Source organism: Mesoplodon bidens, assembly GCF_964165515.1.
Source record: "Mesoplodon bidens genome assembly, chromosome: 6".
NCBI lineage: Eukaryota > Metazoa > Chordata > Mammalia > Artiodactyla > Ziphiidae > Mesoplodon > Mesoplodon bidens.
Window position 1 is genome coordinate 5,207,506 of NC_138162.1, and position 22,288 is coordinate 5,229,793.

Consider the following 22,288-nt stretch of genomic DNA (forward strand, 5'->3'; position numbering starts at 1 on the left):
CTAGAATCTGGGCGCTAGAAGAGGGAGGACTACTTGGCAGGAAGTGCTTTTCTTTAGCCCAGGAGAAAGCATTCCTTCCACCTTCCCAAACCCCAGGTCCTCACAGATTCATTCACTGCTGAAAAAACACAGGAGGGGGGAAAGAGAGAGAGAGAGAGAGACTGATCCCATCATCCACCAGGTAACAGCCACTGCTGCCTATGTGAACTCCCTGGCACAAGCCCTCCCCACAAGGATGAATTCCCTCCTCCAGGCAGTAGCTCTCTCTCCACACACACTGCCAGGACGGAAAGAGCCTGTGAGTCCAAATGCCACAGTGGGGACAGAAGCTCTACTTCGGAAGGCTGTTGCGGGAACTGGAGGTAACAGCCCCGAGGTGTGATGAGAACTCGGCGGCACGGACAAGGGATCCCTCAAAGAGGCCCTGTCACTCCCCCCGCCCCCCCCCGCTACTCTCTGCTCCTTCAGGCTCCCTCCCTTCTCAAGAAAGCAGGGACAGAGAGCTCACTTTCTGAAAGGAGGCAGTGACCAACGACCAGACACCCCAACCCACCCTTTCTTCAGGGCCTCACAATACTCTGCAGCCTCTACAGCAAACGGTAGCTCTGGATGTTCTGACACAAAAAGACAACCACCGCTGATCACGTGGCAGCCAAGTGGTATAACTGACAGACACACACACAATTATGCAAACACATACGTACATAAATGTGACTGTGTACTTATCTACATGTGCACACACACCCCAGAAATGACCCTAATTCAGCTCCACTTGATTCACAGAAACTATCTAGAAAACAGGGATGTTCTGTTTAAACATGGCAGAAGGACCACAGGCATTTATAGCTCACCTTTCCAAAACCCTCTAAAATGACAACAGAGAGACCCCAAAGACAGGGACGATTTTGGCAGAGAACAGACATAAGTAGTGATAGATTTAGGAGATTATAGATCCTAGGAACTGAGGACCCCAGAGAGCTGGGAAGGTCCTAAGAGTAGTGGGTGCCCTGTAAGACTGCGGCGGGGGGGGTGGGGGAACGGGGCGGGGTAAAGCTGGGAGCACTTGCAGAAAGGCTGCGTGTGCAAGAACCAGCCTCCACATCACCTCCCTGCCCGCCCGCCCCCCCCCTCCGATAAATTAAACAAGAAAAGTCTAGACTTGAGATCACCAGGGTCAAAGGGGGTGGGGGTGAGGAAAGGAGCTAAAAAAAGAAGCTAAGTACAAACCTGAGGAGCAAACCAGAGGCGCCTGAGGCTCCCTCTGCTCTTGGCCCCCCAGGAGAGTTGGTAGACAAACCAATTACCTCCCTCCCTCCACACCCTTGGCAAAGAGGGAGTCTTCTCCTGAAAACCTACAGAGCAGACCTTGGGGCTGGAGAATAAAAGGGTGGATTCTCACCCACCCACTCCATTCCCAAGAGCCCCCTCTGACCCACCCACCCAGTTTCCAATCAGCTGTGTCTGAGACCTCAACTAAAAGACAGAAAGCAAATAAACAAACTAGAGAACCTGGAGGGGGGCTTCCCTGGCGGCGCACTGGTTATGAATCTGCCTGCCAATGCAGGGGACACGGGTTCGAGCGCTGGCCCAGGAAGATCCCACATGCCACGGAGCAGCCAAGCCCGTGCACCACAACTACTGAGCACATGCGCCTAGAGCCCATGCTCCACAACAAGAGAAGCCACCTCAATGAGAAGCCTGCACACCACAACGAAGAGTAGCCCCTGCTCGCCACAACTAGAGAAAGCCCGTGTGCAGCAACGAAGACCCAACGCAGCCAAAAATAAATAAATAAAAAATAAAATAAATACATTTATTTTTTAAAAAAAGATAGAGACAGGGAGGGGTCAGCTTTGAGTCGTGGAAGGACACCTCTTCCTCTGAGGTGCAGAAAAGCAGACGCTCTGGGGGATAAGGGATTGTTTATGGTGCTAGGTAATTTGATCTCTATTTCTTTGGAGTTCTGGTGGCAGAATGAGAGGTAAGTGGCTGAGAAGAAAGAGAAAGGAAGGGCCGGGCCCCAGGACACCAGAGAAGGTTGGAGAATCAGCACTAGGGAATGGCATCTAGTGTCATAAGAGGTGACTCTGGGGTCAGCCAAGCCTGCTGGGGTGCTGATGGGGCAGCTGGGCTTAGCTGCGTGGGTCTGTAAGACCCTGTTCTTCCAGCTGGGGGACGCAATGAAGTGAGCAGAGGCGGGGGCTGCCCAGGATTGGAGAAGTGAGAAACGTGGGAGAAGTTCCAGGGGAGAGCGCTCGTCAGCTGTGACGTCCAAGGTCCTGGCCTGCAAGGAGGAAAGTAAGACTTGGGCAGAGCGGTAGGCTTTGAAGAGGGAGGCCACCTGTCAGGGAAGTCAGGAAGACGCTGCGAGGCAGGTGGAGCAGGACTGAGTGGGAAAAGGCAGGGGATGGAGCAGATCTGAACCATGAGGATATGTAAAGTATCCTGCACTGTATAATACAGTCGCCACTAGCTTTGTGGGGCTTTATGTATGTAGTGAGTCCAAAATGAGCCATGCTATAAGTGTAATACACACTGGCACAGGGACCTGCACAGAGAGGCCTCAGTGACTGTGTGTGTGTGTGTGTGTGTGTGTGTGTGTGTGTGAATTGATGAGTGGACAAGTAAATTCATGAATGAACGAGTGAATGGGTGAATGAGGATTATATATAGTGTTCGAGGACGTGAGTCAGTTTCTTTTAAATTGTTGAGGATTATATGCAAGTACACGAATGAAAGGGAAGAGGGAGTTAGAATTGAGGAGAGCTCACTAAGACTTTGAGGTAGGAGTCTCAAAGAACATTTTATGGAACCTAACTTAACATAAAGACCCAAGACCCTAGACCCTTGCCTCATGCCTCTTTTTTTTTCTTTTCAAAAAGTACTCCCAAAGCACTTTAATATATGCCAGGGACTGTCCTAGGCATTTTGCACATCACATCACCCTGTGAGGTAGGCGCTCTTATTGTCCCCCTTTTACAGATAAGGTAACTAAGGCACAGAGATATCAATAGGTTTCCCAGGATTACCCAGTAAGTGATGGAACTGGTATTTGAACCAGGCCATCTGTCCCCAGTGTCCAGACCCCTAACTGCTACACCATCCTGTCTCTCATTCCGTCATCTCACCTTATCGCCAATCTTCTCTCCAACAGAGATGCAGGTTCCTTTTACTCTCCCATTACTCAGCTCTCTTCCACCCCCAGCTCCTCAGAACTTGTATTCCTGGAGAAAGTTCCCAATGAACCTTGCTTACTGGAAACAATTGTAAGTAAACCCCCAACTTTCCCACAAATGAGACACAAACACACCATGGCTGCGTGGCCCAACACAACAGCCAAGTAACCCTGCCTCCCCTCCTATCCCAACCCCACTCCCTTTGCCCGCATCCCTGAGCCTGGCTCACACTGCCTTCCCCCTCCCCAGCCCGGGAGGCTCCTCTCCCAGACCTGAGATTGGCCCTCCCCTGCCTTCCTAGGCAGACTCAAGGGAAATGAGTGATGGAGGAGTCTGAGGCTTCACAACTCTAAGTAAATGCTTTAACTGTCAGTCTAGCAGATGCCCGCAAGGTGACTACAGGGGTATAGAATAGGGGGCCTTCCAAACATCACCTTGGCCAGTGCCTGGGAGATGCCTCAATCTCACCCACCAGGGATTCCCTTCCAGTCTCTGCTTGGATCTCTCCAGTGACAGAGTAGCCCTGAATTTCCACCCACTGGGAGCCACTACCCAGGAGATGCCTTGATCCCACACATCAGGGACTCTTCCAGCCTCAGCTTGGATTCCTCCAGTGACAGACTGGCTGTGAATTTCTCCCCACTGCGGGTAGCTGTAGCCCAGCATCTCCACCTTTAGGGCCAAACAAAGACTAAGAAGGAACCAACAGGCCATCTTCTTCTCTTTCTCTCTCTCATTAAATTGTGAATAATAATGCATTTACTTATTCTCCCACTTAAAAAGCCGTTTAAATCCTTTGAAGAATCTTGCAAGGTAGCTTGGCTAGACAGCAGGCAGGACAGTCCAGGGCCTCTGGTGGGGGGGCCAGGGTCTTCCACTTGCCTGCGTTTTGGTCCAGCATGTAGGCGTTCGGATTGATGGTGTAGTCCTTTGTCTGGACATCACTGGCTGTGATGACACCTCCACATACAAACACCTTGTTGTCTCCAATGGAGCATATAGCATGGGACACATCCAGGGGGCAGTTGTTGGGCAAGAGAGGCACTAAGGCAGTTGTCTTGTTGGCCTTTATCTTCTGCAGGTTGATTTCCAGACTCTGCCAGTGGCTGTACATGCAGAGGATGTTGTCCTGATGAGAAGAGAGCAGGGGCCGGTGGTTGAACTCAGTGGGGAAGGTGATACACTGGACCACGTCCCCAGTGTTGGTGTCAAAGCAGTCCACCACCCCGACCCGGGTGATGTAGCCCTTCACCAAGCACCGCCCAGTGACAATGTACAGGTTCCGGTCACCCTTGGTGATCACGGCTGTGCCGTCCATAGGGACGCTCATCTTCCCTGCCAGGCACCAGGCCTTCTTGCACTCGTCATAGCGATAGATGTTAGAGACACACCTCCCTGGGGCAATGCTCCCACCCACTGAGTACACTGTCCCCCCGCAAGTCACCATGGTGTGGAAGACAAGCCCAATTGGCAGGCCGGGCAACTTGGTCCAGGAGTTGTCATCCATGTCATACCGCCAAGCCGTCTTCAGCCCTGAAATCTGCTCAGTGGTACCACCAGAGATGTAGATGTAGCGACCAGCAGAGGTGGCACTAAGTGCTGCTGCCCGATAGGGCATCTCTGAGAGCTTCAACCACAGGTTCTCCTGAACGATATAAGCAAACAGTCCATCGTTGAACTTGCCGTGGGCCTTTTGGCCACCTAGGATGACCACTGCATCAAGCAGGGCCCCTTTCCGCTGGTAGCTCAGCAGGCTGGTTGGCCTCTCCTGCCTGCGGTCCACAAGGACACTCTCAATCAGGGTTGTGTGGGCTGAGCTGCTCTCCATGCCCATCAGCATGTTGCTGGCATGCATCAGCGTCTTGTTGGAGACAGCATTAAGATTGATGTCATTGAAGAACTTCTTGAAAGACTTCTCCCGCTCATCCTTCCGGAAGTATACCCAATTGATGAGTGCATTGAGAGCCTGGTCCTCACTGAGCACATGCAAGTTTTCATCTCGGAGCAGGCGGCCGAAGATGACAGGTGGACAGTGCATGAAGTGCATGGAGGCCTCAGGACTGGCCCAGTAGTGGAAGTTGTCGCGAATGCCAGAGTAGGCCAAGTCTGATACCTCTTTGAGCTCAAACAACTCAGCCAAGAAGAGGTAGCGCAAGCAGTTGGCACGGTGGATGGACTTAATCAGGAAGTCACTGCAGTGAATTCGAAGGCGTGGTATGTTGAAATACTGGGCCCCACAAAGCAGCTCCTCCACATTCTTCTCTGAGATTACCACCTTTCCGCTGTAGAAGTAGTCCAGGAGCTGGCCCACCGTGGTCGGACTCAGGTAGTTGGGGTCAATGGTGATAAAGAGCTCATCAGTGGTCTTCACGTCGTGGTTGGAGATGAGACTCTTCACCCGTGGAGAGACCGCAGCCAGCACATTGCGATGTGCAAAGAAGACATGGTGGTCCACAGTCAGGGCCATGTCCCAGTACTCTTTGTGTTTTCTCTGTTTGTTCAGGTTCTGCAGCACGAAGCTGTTGTAGTTTTTCTCGGTGAACTCCAATTTCATGGTGCTTCTTGCTGGCTGAGGCAGAACAGCAGCAGGTACTGGAGAACAGATTTTCTCAGGCCTTTGGGATTCAGACTGATGGTTGCTTGCACAGCAGTTGATCAGGGAGGAGTGGGGGTGGGAGAGAGGATGATGTCACAGAGTGGATGAGGTCATCACAATGCAGGCCCCCCAGAGGCCTTTCTCAGAGGCACAGGGCTTTTCTCCCCTCTGATGGCCCTGAGTTGCCAAGGCCAGATGCCCTGCCAGGGCCTAGTGTCAGGGCCCAGAACTCAGGAGGAAACTCAGAGATGGGTCACAACTCCCACCTGGGACCTTCAAACTCAGTTCAGGGCTGCTTCTGGAATGTCAGAGACAGTTTGGGCAGGGGTGGTGTGGAGAGGGTTAGGAAGGCCGGAAAGGAAGGCCAGAGGAAGTGAACTAGTCCTTTCCCAGGCAGACAGCAGCAGGGAGGCTGACCCACACCCAGCTTGGGGGAGGGGTATGCCTGTCTAAGGGAGAAACCCACCCCCCTTGCCAGTGACCACAAATAAGATACCTGGTTCCTTAGGGACAACACCTCACACAGGACCAACCAATCCGGAACCTGCCCACCTCTGGAGGTCTACTTTCTTGAACCAATAAATTTCCTTATTGTTTAACGCAGCTTAAGACAGTTGTTGTTATTTGACGCTCACACTCCCCAACTGATATACATACACATAGGATCAAAGAAACAAGAGATCCAACACAGAGGGACAAGACCAGAGTGACAACCACAGGAAGCCCAAGATGGCAGCTGCACTACAGCAAGAGAGGAAAGGTCCTGATGAGAGCAGGACAGAGGGTTCCAAGGGATAAACGGAACAGATGATCTAATGTATCTGGGCAATTATAAAACAGTATTTGTTGCATTTTATGGAAGCATTTGTAAAAAGTAGAAGATATAAGGTTCAAGACAGTTCAATTTGTCACTCTTTTCTATTTTGGTGGCGCCTTCTGTGTCCTATTTAAAGAATTTTGTCCTCTCCAAGACTGTACTTTCCTGTTTTCTTCTAGAAGCTCTCTTTTCTCTTTCATGTTTAGCTCTATAATCTACCTAAAACTGATTCTGGATACGATTTGAGGTAGAAAATTCTTCCCTCCACCCCCATACAGAGAATCCAATTTTCCCAGTACCTTTTTTTTTGAAAAGGCCACCTTTTCCATCTGTCTAGTGGCACCTTCGTCATAAATTAAGTGACCACTTATGTGCAGTCTGTTTCAAGATCTCTGTTCTATTCTATCAGTCTATTTGGCTATCCTGTGCCAACATTGTGCTGCCTTACTTATGGTAGCTTTTACAAAGTCCTGACGTCTAGTAATATGTCCTTTCAGCTTTGTTCTTCAAGGATGCTTTGATTATTCTTGGCCCCCTTTGCATTTTCATATAGTTTGTCAATTTCTAAACAACCAACAAGGAAAGAAAAGCCTGCTGGGATTCTGGTTGGAATTACATGGAATCTAGAGATCAGTGCAGGGAGAACTAACATCGTTACAACACCAAGTGCAGGTGAGCTTGTGGAGGGAGGACACGGCTCCTGCGCTGCTGGTGGGCGTTGTGCCAATTGGTACCATCTCTGGAAGACAGGCAGCCATCCACTAAAGCTGAACATACGCCTCCCCTGTGACCTGGCAATTCCATTCCTAGGTATGAACCCAACAGAACACATACACACACGCATCGAAAGACATGTGTGAGAATGTTAATGGCAGCAGTATCCAGAATAGCTCAAAATGGTAACAAGCTAAAAGTCTATCGCGGCTAGAATGAATAAATATTATATTCACGTAACAAAATACTATTTAACAATGAGAAGGAACAGACAGATGGCAACTAGGCTTATCGTGATGATCATTTCGAAATGCACAGAAATAGTGAATCACTATACTGTGTACCAAGAACTAATACAGAGTTGTAGGTCAATTATACTCCAAAAACCAAGTAATTATGTAACTAAGTAACTAACTCATAGAAAAAGAGATCAGATGTTCGGTTACCAGAGGTGGAGGGAGGGGGAAGGGGAATTGGATGAAGGTGGTCAAAAGGTACAAACTTCCAGTCATAAGATAAATAAGTACCAGGGATGTGACGTGCAACATGGAAATATAATTAACAGACTGTACGTTATATATGAAAGCTGTTAGAGAGGAAATCTGAAGAGTTCTCATCACTAGAAAAAAATTTTTTTTCTATTCCTTTAATTTTGTATCCATATATTCAATAAAATGATGTTCACTACACTTACTGTGGTAATCATTTCATAGTGTATGTAAGTCAAATCATTATGCTGTACAGCTTGTCAACTGTATCTCAATAAAACTGGAAAAAAAATAAATGAGAAGGAATAAACGCCACACAACTACATGGGTGAAACTCACAAATATATAACATTGAATGGAAAAAGCCAGACACAAAAAAGTGAGAAGCAGAACAAACACATGGGTCGGGAGACAATCCATAATGAAAATATAACTAGCATGAACCTATATTTGCAGAGCAATTTTAAAATGAAAAAAAAAGAACATTTTAAGTGGAAAACACAGCAATCGCTACACATTGATAGATCAAAGCCCACTCAAAACAGTAACAGAGACAGTAACAGATGATCTGATCAAGGGAGATCAGCAAACATGTTCAAAAAGTGACTACAAATGAGACTTTAAGGAAAACCCCAAATTCTGAAAAGCAAAAATCTCTGACCACAGTGCAACAGAATAAGATATAATGAAGGCAGAAGAAAAAATAACCCTATCAGTTTGAAAACTTAAACCTCCATCTTAAAACACTTTTGACTCAAAGGGGAATTCAAAACCATAGCTGCAGAATACCTAGAAAATAGCACAGATGGAGAAAAGAACACTACACACCAAACTTTTGAAAGAGACAAATTTGTTCTCAGAGGAAATTTAATCATCTAAAAACTTAAAATTCCTAACAGAAAAGAATGAAATTAAGCATCTGATGAGGAGTCAGAAAAAAAGACACAACTGAACACAAAGGAAAGCAGAAACAATTCACAAAGAAAAAAGCCAAAAGTAATTTAATGAATACATCTGAATAAAGCTGAATTTTAAAACAGCAGTTCTCTGAAACAAGAAAAAAAATAGATAAACCACAATGAGAGGGGAGGGGGAAGGGTAAGCTGTGACAAAGCGAAAGAGAGGCATGGACACATATACACTACCAAACGTAAGGTAGATAGATAGTGGGAAGCAGCCGCAGAGCACAGGGAGATCACAGGGAGATCAGCTCGGTGCTTTGTGACCGCCTGGAGGGGTGGGATGGGGAGGGTGGGAGGGAGGGAGATGCATGAGGGAAGGGATGTGGGAACAGATGTATATGTATGACTGATTCACTTTGTTATAAAGCAGAAACTAATAAAAAAATATATTTAAAAAAAAAACACAATGAGAAAGGTATTTGTACCCTCAATTTACAAACAAGACACCAAGGCTCAGTGAGGTTAAATGACTAGCCCAAGGTCACTATCTTCAAGTTAGGGCATAGCAAAGCCTGAACTTGAACCCAGGTTAGTCTGACATCCAGGCACTGCTCCAGAAGTGTTGGCACTCAGTCGGCACTAGAGAAACACCTGCTACTGCGATTATGAGGTCCACGATAGCCACCAAGGGGCCCCGAGGCCCAGAATAAAATATCCACAGTAGGCCCAGGCTCTGGGTGTACCTCTGGGGCTGTGGTGAATGTGCAGGGCAAGTCTGGCCCAGGGTGCACCGCATCATAGGAACTCTACTCTTAACACAGGGTCCGGTGGGCCCAGTGTGTGCGCGGGCTCTGGGCTCCTCAGCCACAGGGGTCTGTCTTGAGTCTCCCTAAGCACAGCACTTGCCCGATGGTTCCAGTGACCAACGTCATCACTAGTGACCAACTTAAACTGCTACGGCTCCTTCCTTCATGAGCAGTGGGGTCAGTCCCTACCCACCTAGCTCACAGGCACACAGGCTTGAGCTGAAGCCTGAGACGACTCCAGCTAGAAATCTATTTGCAGTCTGCAAAGAGCTACTGGGCTATCTCACCTTTTGAATATGCAGTTAACTTATTAGCAAGTAGAAAAAAATTTTAAATAAAAAACTCAAAAAGGCAATTTCAATATACAGCCAGGGATGGACAGCTGGACAGATGTGCCACACACAGGCCTCCCTGCCCAGGGGCAAAATTTACCAAGGACATGGCAAATAAAAGAAACACATGACACATAGCTCTATTTCCGTTTTTCCTTCCTTTTCCACCTCCAAATAATGGTGAATTAGCAAGTGAGAAGCACTCTGCAAATGCCATCAAAATCTATGTTCTATGTGGGATCTTGGCTCCCTGACTAGGGATTGAGCCCACGCCTGCTGCGTTGGAAGCTGGAAGCACAGAGTCTTGACCACTGGACTACCAGGGAAGTTCCAGGAATATAACTTTTAAAGGAGAAGTTGTAAACCCCTTGGTTATATGAACTGGAGATTTTTAGTAAGAAGTCATGTATTTTAAATGACCTGGAGCTTTAAAGGAAGGAAGGAAGGAAGGAAGGAAGGAAGGAAGGAAGGAAGGAAGGAAGGAAGGAAAAGGGACTTCCTTGGTGGTGCAGTGGATGGGACTCCATGCTCCCAATGCAGGGGGCCCCAGGTTCGATCCCTGGTCGGGGAGCTAGATCCCACATGCATGCCGCCACTAAGAGTTTGCATGCCACAACTAAGGAGCGCACCAGCTGCAACTAAGACCCGGCACAACCAAATAAATAAATGAATAAATAAAATAAAATAAATATTTTTTAAAAATCTATGTTCTATATTATAAAATCTGATTTAGGAGAGAACAGAAATTGGAGACAGGATTTGTATTGGATTGTTCCTTCTAACCAGATCAACAAAGCAGTTTCTGAGGACCACTGACACATAAACAGACATGATTGAATTGGCTGGATTCCTGTGAATCATCAGGGTCCCAGCACCAGAAGCCAAGGCACTCGGGGTAGGTCTGAGTAAACAAGGAGCCGGGAGGAAGCTCTTGCCAGGAAAAAGCCAATAATGCACCAGCCCCTGGGCCTGGCCCATAGGCATGTCTCTTTCTTTAAACTTATGAGTTACCTCTGTAATTAGTTATCTCTGTAAGTAATAAGTGTTTCTAATACACATTCACTATAACAAATTCAAATGCTATTAAAATATACAAAACTAGTCAATCCAACTCAAAAGGTAACCAATGTTAACTTGGTGGATATCCTCCACGCCTTCTCAGCCCACGTAAAACTATCAGCAATCTGTGGTCTTCAAGTTTTATTCTACAAATGTGGGTTGTTGCTACATTATGCTACAACTTGCTTTCTTTTATTAATACACTGTGGTCATCTTTTCAAGAAAACACATACCAATCTAAGACTCTTTAATGCCTTCCTAGTATTTCACAGCATAGTTGTGCCACATTTTATTTACCCATGTTCTACAGACAGACGTGTAAATCATCTCCAACCATGTGGTGTGACAGACAGTGCTACAACCCAAGTCCCGGTACGTGTGACTTCACACTTGGGCCAATACTCGTGTACCACCTGACATTTCTACGAAGCATATTTTCAGTCTGTGCCCAGAGAACTGAAGGGCAGACAGAAGGTGAGGGAGGAGATGAGAACTGCGACCCTGCCCTGAGAAACCAGCGGCAGACCCCCACCTCTAATCAGGCACCCACCACAGGAGGCAGATGCCCTCCAGGAGCGAAAGCCCACAGGGGTGCAGGGCCCAGTTCACTCGAAACAACAGGACCCTGGCGCCTTCCAGGAGCCCTCCTCCACCTGCAGCCTCCCACCTTCAGCCTGCACGAGGCAGAAGAGGTGTCCCAAAGGAGACTTCTTATCAACAAACCATTCCGCCTGGATGGTAACGCTTCCCACTAATCAGAGCGAGGAAGTACTCCATCAGGCTGGAGGAACAGCGATTGCAGCTGTGCAGAGGATCCTGCCAACAACCGCCGGGGTGGCTGTCCTCACTGTCGGCCCCACTTAGATGGGCAAACGGAGGCTGAGCGGTGAAGTACCAGGCCGAGGTGTCGCCGTGCGCCCTTTCTCACTCTATCACGCCATCTCAGAGCTGAGCCACATGCAGGAGGTTGTCTGCTGATACAGAGATGGTTCTTCAACAACTAACCCCCCCCCAAGCCACCTTCTCTTTTAAGAAAATAAAACCAAATATTTATTTTCTTCAGAAAATATACTGAAGGCAGGGAGGCTAAAAGGGCTGAGTTGGTTTAAATGATCTCCAACAAGCCCAAAGGACTACAGCCCCGGAACCCATATGCTATTTATTCTCCAAGCCTCAGACTCTAGAGGAAACCCAGGATGGTGACAGTCCATGGGCCACCAATCAGGCAAGAGCAGGTCTGAAGTTATGAAAAGGAAGAACCCAAACATCAGGGCCGAGTGTTGCCCAGGGGCTTTCAGAAGGAGGCCAACCCGTCATTTCAGCAAAAGAAAAGAGGAACATGTGCCTTCACCTAAGCACACCAACTTTACTCACTGGTTATTTACGATCAACGGGCATTACAACCACTCCATCATCTCTCCCCAGTTCCTGAACTATCACAGACTCTGATGCCCCTTCCGCTAACAAGTCCACATCACAGACCACACGGCCCTCCCTGCCCCCGTACCCCAAACTCCCACATCAAAACCTCATCACACTGCCTTAAGATCTCTGGAGGGCAGCACTTGGTTAAAAGCTACTCTCTCCCGCCGCTAGTATGACCAACACAGCGTTAGGATTCATGCAGGTGGACAAAGAATTACCATGGTCCTTTCTTTTTTCCTTAAGAAGGCAGGAAAGGACTGAAGTGACAATGCTGGGAAAACACATATGAAATGTCTTAAGTACACCTATAAACATTCGTATCTCCTGTTTTCCGGTGGTTACTTCAGGGATGAAACTCACACGTTCAGCTAAAACATTCCCGGTACTGGAAAACGAAACTGTTTCCAAGACAGCACTCATCATCTCACTCTGAAGGCTAGCGGCAAGGAGTGACTTTTACTTGCTACTCTGTGTACTTCTGGCGTGTTTGGGTTTTTTGTAACAAGCCTGTACTGTTACTGTTACATTGTTTCAAGATCTAGATAAACTGAGCAATATAGTAGCAACACATCATCCTGTTTCCGAGCTGACTAGGTGCCATCATCACAGCAGGTTCCATCCCCACCCAGCAGATACAGAAACAGAGGCTCAGAGGGGTAAAGGAGGCCTGTTCAAGGTCCAGGAAGGTGTAAACAGCAGAAATGAACACTCCTGTCTGCCTGATGCCATGAACTGGAACAAACCTTATCTTCATTCCTCTCAAGACATTTACCTAAAACTCTCCAAGAACAGAACCAACTCAGGGAGGGGCAGCAGCCAGTGATCAAACGCTCCTGCTGGGGGAGCCCCGACGCCCCCGCCCCAAGGGGAGGCCCCTGGTACCCCTGGTAAGGTGTCTGAGCTCCTGGAGGCGAGGGCAGGGGCTGTTTGACTTGGGTCTAAATCTACAGCATGTAGCACAGGGCTTAGCACACAATGAGAAACGCCAGCATCTAGTAAACAAAAGAGCCCCAAGTGTATAAGCCTGCCTACTCCAACCCCCCAGGCCCTCGGCCAGTGCTGAATCCAGGAACCATTAATAGCTACTGTTTACCGAGAGCCTGCTCGCCTTGTGCCAGGCACCTTAGAAACACTTCAGCGTAGGACCCACTGCATCCTCCCCCAATTCTAGGAGGCAGGTGTTACTACGATATTTTGCAGAGAAAGAGAACAGAGACTCCAAAAGATTAAATAATCTTAATCACCCAGCTTGCAAGTGGAAGAACCTGGACCTGAAGGCAGCTGACCATCAAAGGCAAGGGCTACTCTCCCTCAGGAAAGGAGGAGAGGGGGGCGAGGCATCCCCAACTCTCCCCGCGATTTCTCTCTAGATTTCTCTCTAGGTTCGCGCTAACAGTTAACAGCCCGCGAGGGCCAGCGCTGCCAATCGGCACCTCCCCGGGGCACTCACCTCACCAGAGGCCCCAGCCTGATGAAATACCACCCAGGCGTTTCCAGGGGCTTCACGTCCACAGTCACTTCGCCCACTAGGTGTGATCTCCTAGCATAACCAGGCCGGGAAAGTCGGGGCCGGAGGCCAAGTGGTTGAGTTGAGAACTGAACACAACAGAGCACAGGCCTCCGGATAAATTCCACAGTAAGATGCATTAGCAACAACAAGACTACCAAGGGCTGTAACGCGAGCCTCAGAAATCTCCAGAAGGGCCATGTGAGAACTCCAAACAGAGGAGGTCTCTGAATCCTCTCTGCCAGGCTTTCTGTGCCAAGTACCATCATTTTAGTTGATAAGGAAAATCAACCTAAGATCTGGCTACCTGTGCCCCTCCCCACAACCCCCCGCCGGTTCCCCCACTGGCCTTACCTAATGAGAGGCACAGGGCCACTTCAGCCCTGGGAGTCCACAGCAAACACCATTTCTGATACACGTGTGCACACCAATCACAGCCTGAGATCCTACACCAACTACAGGAAGCCTGAAACAGCCACTGCTTTTAATTTGGGAAATGTGCATGCCCAAAATGACCCCCAAAAGCTGTTCACTTAAGAAAGCCCTCAGTTTAGAAACACCCGCTCTCATGTACTACTGTATATAAACTGGCACAAAGTTTTTTGAAAAGGAGTTTCACAGAATTCTTACCAAAACGCTATTCAACAGAAGAGTCCACACTACAGGAACATGCTCTCACGTGCTATTATATACAGATTACATGTTTTTGAAGAGAAATTTGACTGAATTCTACCAAAATTGAGTAATATCCCAAAATTAGAAACAGCCCAACTGTCCACCAATAGAAATGGGATAAATCAAGTATATTCACAGACTATTCTTCGTAGTTACTAAAATAAATGATGTAATACATCTATAAAGGCCCTCGTAGAGCACACCAAGACATTAAGTGAAAAGGGCAACCTGCTTTAAGAAGAATATATATACATATATATATATACATGGATAATGTGCATAATTTTTTTTTCTATTAGGAATCACAAGAAACTTCAAATAATGGTTTCCTTTCAGAGAGATTGGAGAGGAACCCTTATGCTTTTCAATACAGATTGAATTTTTCTAACTACTTTTTAAAAAAGTCAACTGGGAATATCTGGGCCAAGGGATTAAGAACTATTTTTGTTTTCTTCTTCCATACACTTGCATATTTTTAAAAAACTTCCTAAGTATTATTTTTAAAACATTAACAGTATGATAGATCTGTATATGTTAGTATGGAAAAATGCTCATGATACGTTTAAAAATGAAGAAAGACTAGTATGATCCCATTTTTGCTCTTTAAAAAACCTGCCTACAGGGCTTCCCTGGTGGCGCAGTGGTTGAGAGTCCGCCTGCCGATGCAGGGGACACGGGTTCGTGCCCCGGTCCGGGAAGATCCCACATGCCACGGAGCAGCTGGGCCCGTGAGCCATGGCTGTTGAGCCTGTGCGTCCGGAGCCTGTGCTCCGCAACAGGAGAGGCCACAGCAGTGAGAGGCCCGCGTACCGCAAAAAAAAAAAAAAAAAAAAACCTGCCTACGAAGGGCCATATTCACATGAAGGATAAACACACCAAACCATAAATAGTGGCTACCACCTGGGAAGACAGAAGGAAGAGCTTTCATTTTTCTATGTACCCTTGCTTTTTCTTTTCTTTTTATTTTTTTTTCCAGTAAGTATACCTTTGTAATTAATTTTGTATCAGAAAGAATTCCACTTTATGCTTCAGGGCAACGTTCCACTCTCCCCAACTATTCCTGAACACTCAGCCCATTCAGTCCCATTGACAGGTCGGCCCTCCCAGACTGGCCTGCATGTTCTGCACGGCCTAGAACAGAGCAGTTCTCTAAGCTCTGAACTGGATGTAAACAACACCTGCCGAAAAAAGCTCTAAAGACACAAAGGAACCGTGGAAAGAGCGCAGACCTCCTTTTTCCAGTTGGTCATGCAGTGACATTCACCCCCCATTCCACCCAGAGATGAGCTCAAAGCATGCTGGGAGAATCAACTCAATGACTGGAGGTGAAGTCCTACCTGCCTCCTGGGTGGCCCTGGCCCCCGCCCCACCAGAGCACTCCCACCACGTCCACAGTCGAAGGGCCTGGGGCTCTGGAAAGCAAGCTGACCCACCAGCTTTCTTCTGTGGCCCATGCATTTCTGATTTCAACTTAGAAACACATTTTTAATACTCCAGGGCTCGCTTACTATTTGCGAGAGGTGCTTGCTTCAAGTCTGCTATGTTCTCCAGAAGGCCTTCTCTGACCACTGGAACCCAGGCTGAGGTGGGATCGACTTCTCGGTGGGCTCCCACCAGACCCCCTTAAGTAGCCCCATAGCTCATCCTACACGTGCTGATGGAGTGTCCTCTGTGTGAGACACAGAGCACGGGGAGGAATGGAAGCAAAAGAATCTGCTTCATGTGACACTCATTCACTCCACCGGGGCAGAGGGACAATTCAATAAATTTAAAAAAACATCTATTTCCAAGTTGTCGCCCATCGATAGGTGAATGGATAAACAAAATGTGGAGTGTGTGTGTGTAACGAAATATTATTCAGCCTTAAAAAGGAATGGAATCCAGACACATGCCACAACAACACAAATAGATAAACTTGAAAAATTATGCTAGGTAAAAGAAGCCATTCACCAAAGGACAAAGATTGGATAATTCCACTTATCTGAGGGACCCAGACTAATCGAACTCATGGAGACAGAAAGTAAAATGACACTTGCCAGGGCCTAGAGCAGGGGGAATTGGGCGGGGGGGTGTTTAATAGATGCAGAGTTTCAATTTACTGAGATGATAAAGTTCTGGAGATGGACAGTGGTTGCACAACACTGTGAATGTACTTAATGCCACTGGACTGTACACTTAAAAATGGTTAAAATGGGGCTTCCCCGGTGGTGCAGTGGTTAAGAGTCCGCCTGCCGATGCAGGGGACACAGGTTCATGCCCCGGTCTGGGAAGATCCCACATGCCGCAGAGCGGCTGGGCCCGTAAGCCATGGCCGCTGAGCCTGCGCGTCCGGAGCCTGTGCTCCGCAACGGGAGAGGCCACAACAGTGACAGGCCTGCGTATCGCAAAAAAAAAAAAAAAAGGTTAAAATGATAAATTTTGTTATGTGTATTTTACCACAATAAAATAATTGTTTAAAAAAACTGTAAAGTTGTGAAAAGAGTTGTAAAGAAAAGCAAGAGGGGGGATTTCCCTGGTGGTCCAGTGGTTAAGACTCCACGCTCCCAATACAGGCGGCCCAGGTTCGATCCCTGGTCAGGGAACTAGATCCCAAACGCCACAAGTATGAGTTCGCATGCCACAACTAAAGATCCCGCACACCCGCAGCTAAGATCCCGCGCAGCCAAATAAATAAATAAATATTTTAAGAAAAAAAAGACAAGCAACAGGGGTAAGAAAGATGATGCAACAGGCAGGTGATGATGGAGTTGGGCTGGGGAGCTCCCGAAGGCCTCTGTAAGGAGGTGCTTGCCTCCCCGCACCGGACCATGAGCTCCTGAGGAACACAAGTGGGGCATCCACATCTGCGTCCCCAGAACAATAAACGTTTAAGTCAAAACACTCGTCCAGACTCATACCAGGAAATGGAGTAAGACCCCAAGCCCCACTCATCAAAAGGCTTTGCCAGGACTGAGACACCCAGAACTCAGTGGTCCACGAAGGAGGCTGCCTTGTGCCCAAGGCTGAAGATGGAGTGACCAAGGAGAAAACTGGTGCTACTCCAGATAGAGCCAAAGCAGGAGCCTGCACACCCTCCGACCAGGAAATTCCACTTGCAGGAAATAATCAGCAACGTGAAGCCAAGGTTTACGCGCAAGGACGCTCCCTAAAGTTATGTTTATAATAACAAAAAATGGGTAACAACCACCTAAATGTCTAATAACAGAGAATTAAGCAAATCATGGCATATCCATATAATAGCAATTATGCAATCATTAAAAAATCATATTTTCAGTAACTCAGAGAAACATACTAGAACGTTAAGACAAACTATATGATCTGTGAATAGTGTAGATAGTATATTTTTCTAATTTTGAAAAAAAACCCGTAAAATCAAAGGAAAGAAATACATCAGTCTTAATGTAGGTATCTCTGGATGGTGAGGTTACAGGTGATTTTTGTTTTTATTTTTGTCTTTATACTTTTCACTATTTTGCAAAATTTTTTTCAGTGAAAATGTTCCTTTTATGAATGGGGAAAAACGCACTTAAAGGGCCTCGCACCATGCCTGGCCAATGTTCGGCAGTGACTTCTAAAAGCAATACATACTGCTTCTGCACCGCCACAGGAGAAAAAGGCTGGTAGTTTTCTTGAGAGGAGGAAGAAAGGATACAGAGCAGAGCTACAAAACCAGCTGCAGAGGTGAGAGCGGAAAGAGGTCATCTGAAAAAGAACGTGAAAGACCAGGACAGCCGGCAACTTTAGACCGCACTTTGCCCACAGACACCTCCCGCTGCATGCACAAGCTTTACAGGCCAACCACGCTGCTGGCACCTTACACAGCAACCCAGCGCTCAGCTCAGGCCACACGGAAAAAAATAAAAAAATCAACAAGTACAGCTAAGAACAAACTCGACCGAGACTTTTGGCTCAAGTCACGAGGGCAGGCCTCCCTCCCCGAGCAGACTCCGACGTGCCACCCACAGAGACTCGGTGATATCACCGACAGCACAGCCCAGGTCTTCCGCGCTCCCAGGGGAGGAGGCCGGTTCAAATGGCACTTTGTACACCCAAAAGCTTGTCATAAACAATTTTATTTCACCAGAAGGCTCACCATCTCTCACCTCGCTCTCATCTCCAGCACCACAGGCCACGTCTTTTTTTCTTTGAAATATAGTTGATTTAAAGTATGTGTTAGTTTAAGGGGTACAGCAAAGTGATGTAGTTATATATTTTTTTCTTTTTCAGATTATTTTCCATTATACATTATTATAAGATATTGAATGTAGCTCCCTTTGATATACAGTAAATCCTCGCTGTTTATCTATTTTTTAATTGAAGTATAGCTGCTTTACAGTATTGTGTTAGTTTTAGGTGTACAGGAAAATGACTCAGTTATACATACATATATTTTTCAGATTACGCCTTTATTTATTTGTTCAAATGACAGACCCAAGGTTCCCAAGTCTGTACAAGCCCCAGAAAAGGATCTTCAGAAAGAAATCAAGTTATGATTGGAAAAGAAGATAGTCTAGTTTGCCCTGACTAAAATATGAGATTTCAGGACACAAACCCCGACAGATCTCTGCTGGAAATTTTATTCTTCAGAGGGAAACGCATCGCTTTAAAATCTAGTGTAGATGGGCCCTATTTAACACCTGCCCACCCATAAAAAGACACGCACATTTGAAAGTAGAGAAGCCTCATTATCAAATTTAGAAATACGTGTACTGGCCCAACTGGCCTGTTCTGGTTTGAAACCGAAACAAACATAGAAATGAACAATCCTAAACCAGCAGAATAATGAGACATACAACCAGCATACAGCCATTAGCAACGTGAGTCAGTACTTTGTGCAAGGCAAAAAAAAAAAAAAATCTTGAAAGCACAATAAAATAATCCTTCAGGAAAAAAAGAACTGCAATTTAAAAGGGGGTGGGGGGATGGACCAACCAAAAGGCATAACAAACATCCCTCGCTGGGCTCCAGGCAACTACACAGTGCAGGAACTGGTTCTGACTTGCCATTCCTGAAATTCCTCTCTCCCAAGGTTTTCCGGCTCTTCCTTCCCCAGGCTCTCCTTTTACCCATTTGCACTTGAAGGAGCCCGGAGAGGACCCAGAATGTTGCAGGGCATGACAGGCCCCTCCACCATGCAAGCAGCACTAGGGAGCCAGTGGTAACTGAAATTCACAGGTAATCAAAAAGGCTTGTGGGAGATGGAGCTAATTCATCACCTCCCCTAACCAACCAGCTAACCAACAGTGCAGAGCCAGACTGAAATCAAATATAAAGAATGGGCCAAGAGGCAAGAAGCAGGAAAAGGATGACTTGACCCGCTAAAATGTCTCAGTCACACAGCCAGGAGGAGGTTCCAAGGAGGTTTAAAAAACAAAACAAAACAAAACACAACCAAGATGTCTGTGGGAATGCCAAAATGAACCAAAACAAATTTCCCACTAACTGCAGAACCACCGTATGTCCAAGCAGAGTTGTCTCCAAGGCCCTTTACAAACAAGCTACAGGTTTGGCCCAGAGGTAACCTGGGTCTCAGCCCTCATCCGTGACCAAGACTGGGGTCAGTCTCCCGAGTATTAGCCTCAGTCCTTCCTATGGTCTCCCATAAACAGCACACACCCCAGATTTGGCTGAGTAGCCTAGCTCTTCTAGGCCATTCTGGTGCTTCCAGGCAAAATCAAAACGTTAGCTGCGGATAGAATTGGGGGTGGTTCCACCAACCAAGGTAACAGGAGAAAAAGATCAGGAACTAGGAGAAAGAAACCAGAAAACTAGGTAACCGAAAACATACATTTTCATCATCCTCCCGTGGACGGAAGTGCTTTGCTGCAAATAGTATGTGAGGCTCCCAAGGGACCCAACAGATACCCAAGGCAAGACATAATTATTCCCATTTTACAGATGCAGGAGCTGAGACTGAAACTTGTGTTCGGTAACCCAACGACGACCAGAATCCAGGTTCCAAGAGACACACTTGCCCAAACAAGCAAATGATTTTCTGCCATTCCCAAAGGAAAACAGTTATCCTCAAGAGGCAGAGACTCCCTGGCCCTCTGCTTGTTGTCCTTAGCATCTTGTACTGTTCTGCTGTGCCTTAACCCGAGCTGCAGGAACAGCCTCGGAAGAGGCAGGCACCTCGGATCCAAGGACAGAGACCTACCACCACACAGCCCAGGTCTATGTAGTCCTTGAGGGCTCCAAATGCTTCTCTTTCCCATCCCTGTCTCCCCACAGAGGCCCAGCACGGAATAAGCAAGAACCCAGTGATGTTTTGTGCCCTGAAGTCTTCCCCTGGCCATGCCTTAGCCCAGCACCTGTGGCATCCACCTGACGGCTCAGCACAACGGGTGGCACCACAAGTGGCTAACTTCCACCCTAGGACTTGAGGGCAGGCATACAAACAGCCATAGGAAAAGCAACTATTAAGCACCAACTGTGTAGCAGGCCCTCTTCTAGGTCCTTCACCATCTTCAGGGGGAGGACGCAATGTCCCTACGTATGCCAAGGAAGGCTGTGAGAATTCCAGAGTTCTCCGACAGAAGCAGGATTTGCACCCCAAAGCCTGGGCCTCCCCAGTCCCACCTTCCACCACAGCACTGCGCACACAGGGCTGGATGGCTGCAATTGTATTCGGAGAAACCATGCTAAGACCTCAAACGGATGATTACAAAAACCAAACGAGATTATAATATACAAAGCACTTAAAATGCATACCAAACCTTAAAGGAAAAAAAAAATCTCAGGGTCAATTTAACAATCCTGTAAACCAAAGCCTTCTAAAGGTTTCCCCCGGGCAGCCATTTAGCAAATGACACACTCCGGAGAGCCTCCCCCAGCCCCCCTTCTCCCACTTCCTTCAAGCGAACCATTCCCCTGAAAAACACCTCCTCGGCTTGCCTAAGGTGGGCTCGGACCTCCCACGATATTTAGAAAGAGGGAGAAAAGAAAAGGGAAAAAACGCCTTCCAATTTTATGTAGGCAAATACACTCTTCAGAGGCCCGCGATTTCGACAGTGCTAGGTTTTACTTAGAAGGCAGAGGGGGGGAAAAAAATTAAGAAAAAGAAAAGGAGGAAAAAAAAACGCATCTGGCAGGCCCTAAGCAGCGACATCCTGTTTATTATTAAACATTTTCAGCAACAGAGCATTAAGTGTTTTGAAAATAATCCTCTTCCCGCACTCAAACCGCGGCCGTCTAGGCGGCTGTGAACCCCGTCCCTGGCACACAGGCCAGCAACCCCTGACCATCAATTTCGGGGACACCCGGGGGGATCCGAAAAGGCTAGGCGACTCCACCCCCGACCGCCGGCCCCGAGGGTCGCCGCGACCCCGGCTCTGCACCCCGGAGGCGCTCTCGCTAGGAAGCAAGATGGGGCCGGGCGGCAGGAAACCAGACCCGAAGCCCCCGACCGCCGAGGCACTCGCGGCCGCCGAAATGTAGGGCGGAAAGGCGACTCCGGGGGCTCCGCGGACCCGTCCGCCCCGACGGCCCCTCCCCCGGAGGCCCCCCGCCGCGCTGCGCCCAGGCCTGGCCCCGGGGTGCGGGGGCGGCGGGGGCTGCGGGCCCGGCGGGGGTAGCGGCCCGACCCCGCAGTCAGCCGAGCCCAAGCCGCGCGGCGCCGCCACAACAATGGCGAGCTGGCCGCCCGCCGCCCCCCGGCCGCCCCCAGCCCGGCCCCGCGGGCGAACGGCGGCGGCGCGGGGCGGGCCGAGCCCGGCGCTCGCGGACAAAGGTCGGCCGGGCCCGGGCGCCGCTGTCAGTCAGCCGCCGCCGAGACAAAGCCGGCCGGGCCGC

At 48.1% G+C, this 22,288-nt stretch overlaps 2 protein-coding genes across 23 annotated transcripts in view; both read right to left on the reverse strand.

Moving 5' to 3' along the window:
* The window catches only part of PRRC2B (proline rich coiled-coil 2B), a 92,133-nt gene that overhangs the window by 69,567 nt on the left and 278 nt on the right, over positions 1–22,288 (reverse strand). For 2 of the 22 annotated variants that reach the window (XM_081236368.1, XM_081236367.1), the window contains exon 1: positions 18,601–20,496. The exons of the other annotated variants lie outside the window; for them this stretch is intronic. The gene's annotated coding sequence lies outside the window, so the exon portion shown is untranslated. Of the gene's footprint in view, positions 1–18,600; positions 20,497–22,288 lie in introns of those variants that run through there. 22 annotated transcript variants of the gene reach the window in all.
* LOC308618699 (calicin) lies at positions 3,475–6,232 on the reverse strand. The gene has a single exon (XM_081236876.1). It carries the CDS (start codon positions 5,728–5,730, stop codon positions 3,964–3,966), a length of 1,767 nt encoding a protein of 588 aa, XP_081093002.1. The 5' UTR covers positions 5,731–6,232; the 3' UTR covers positions 3,475–3,963.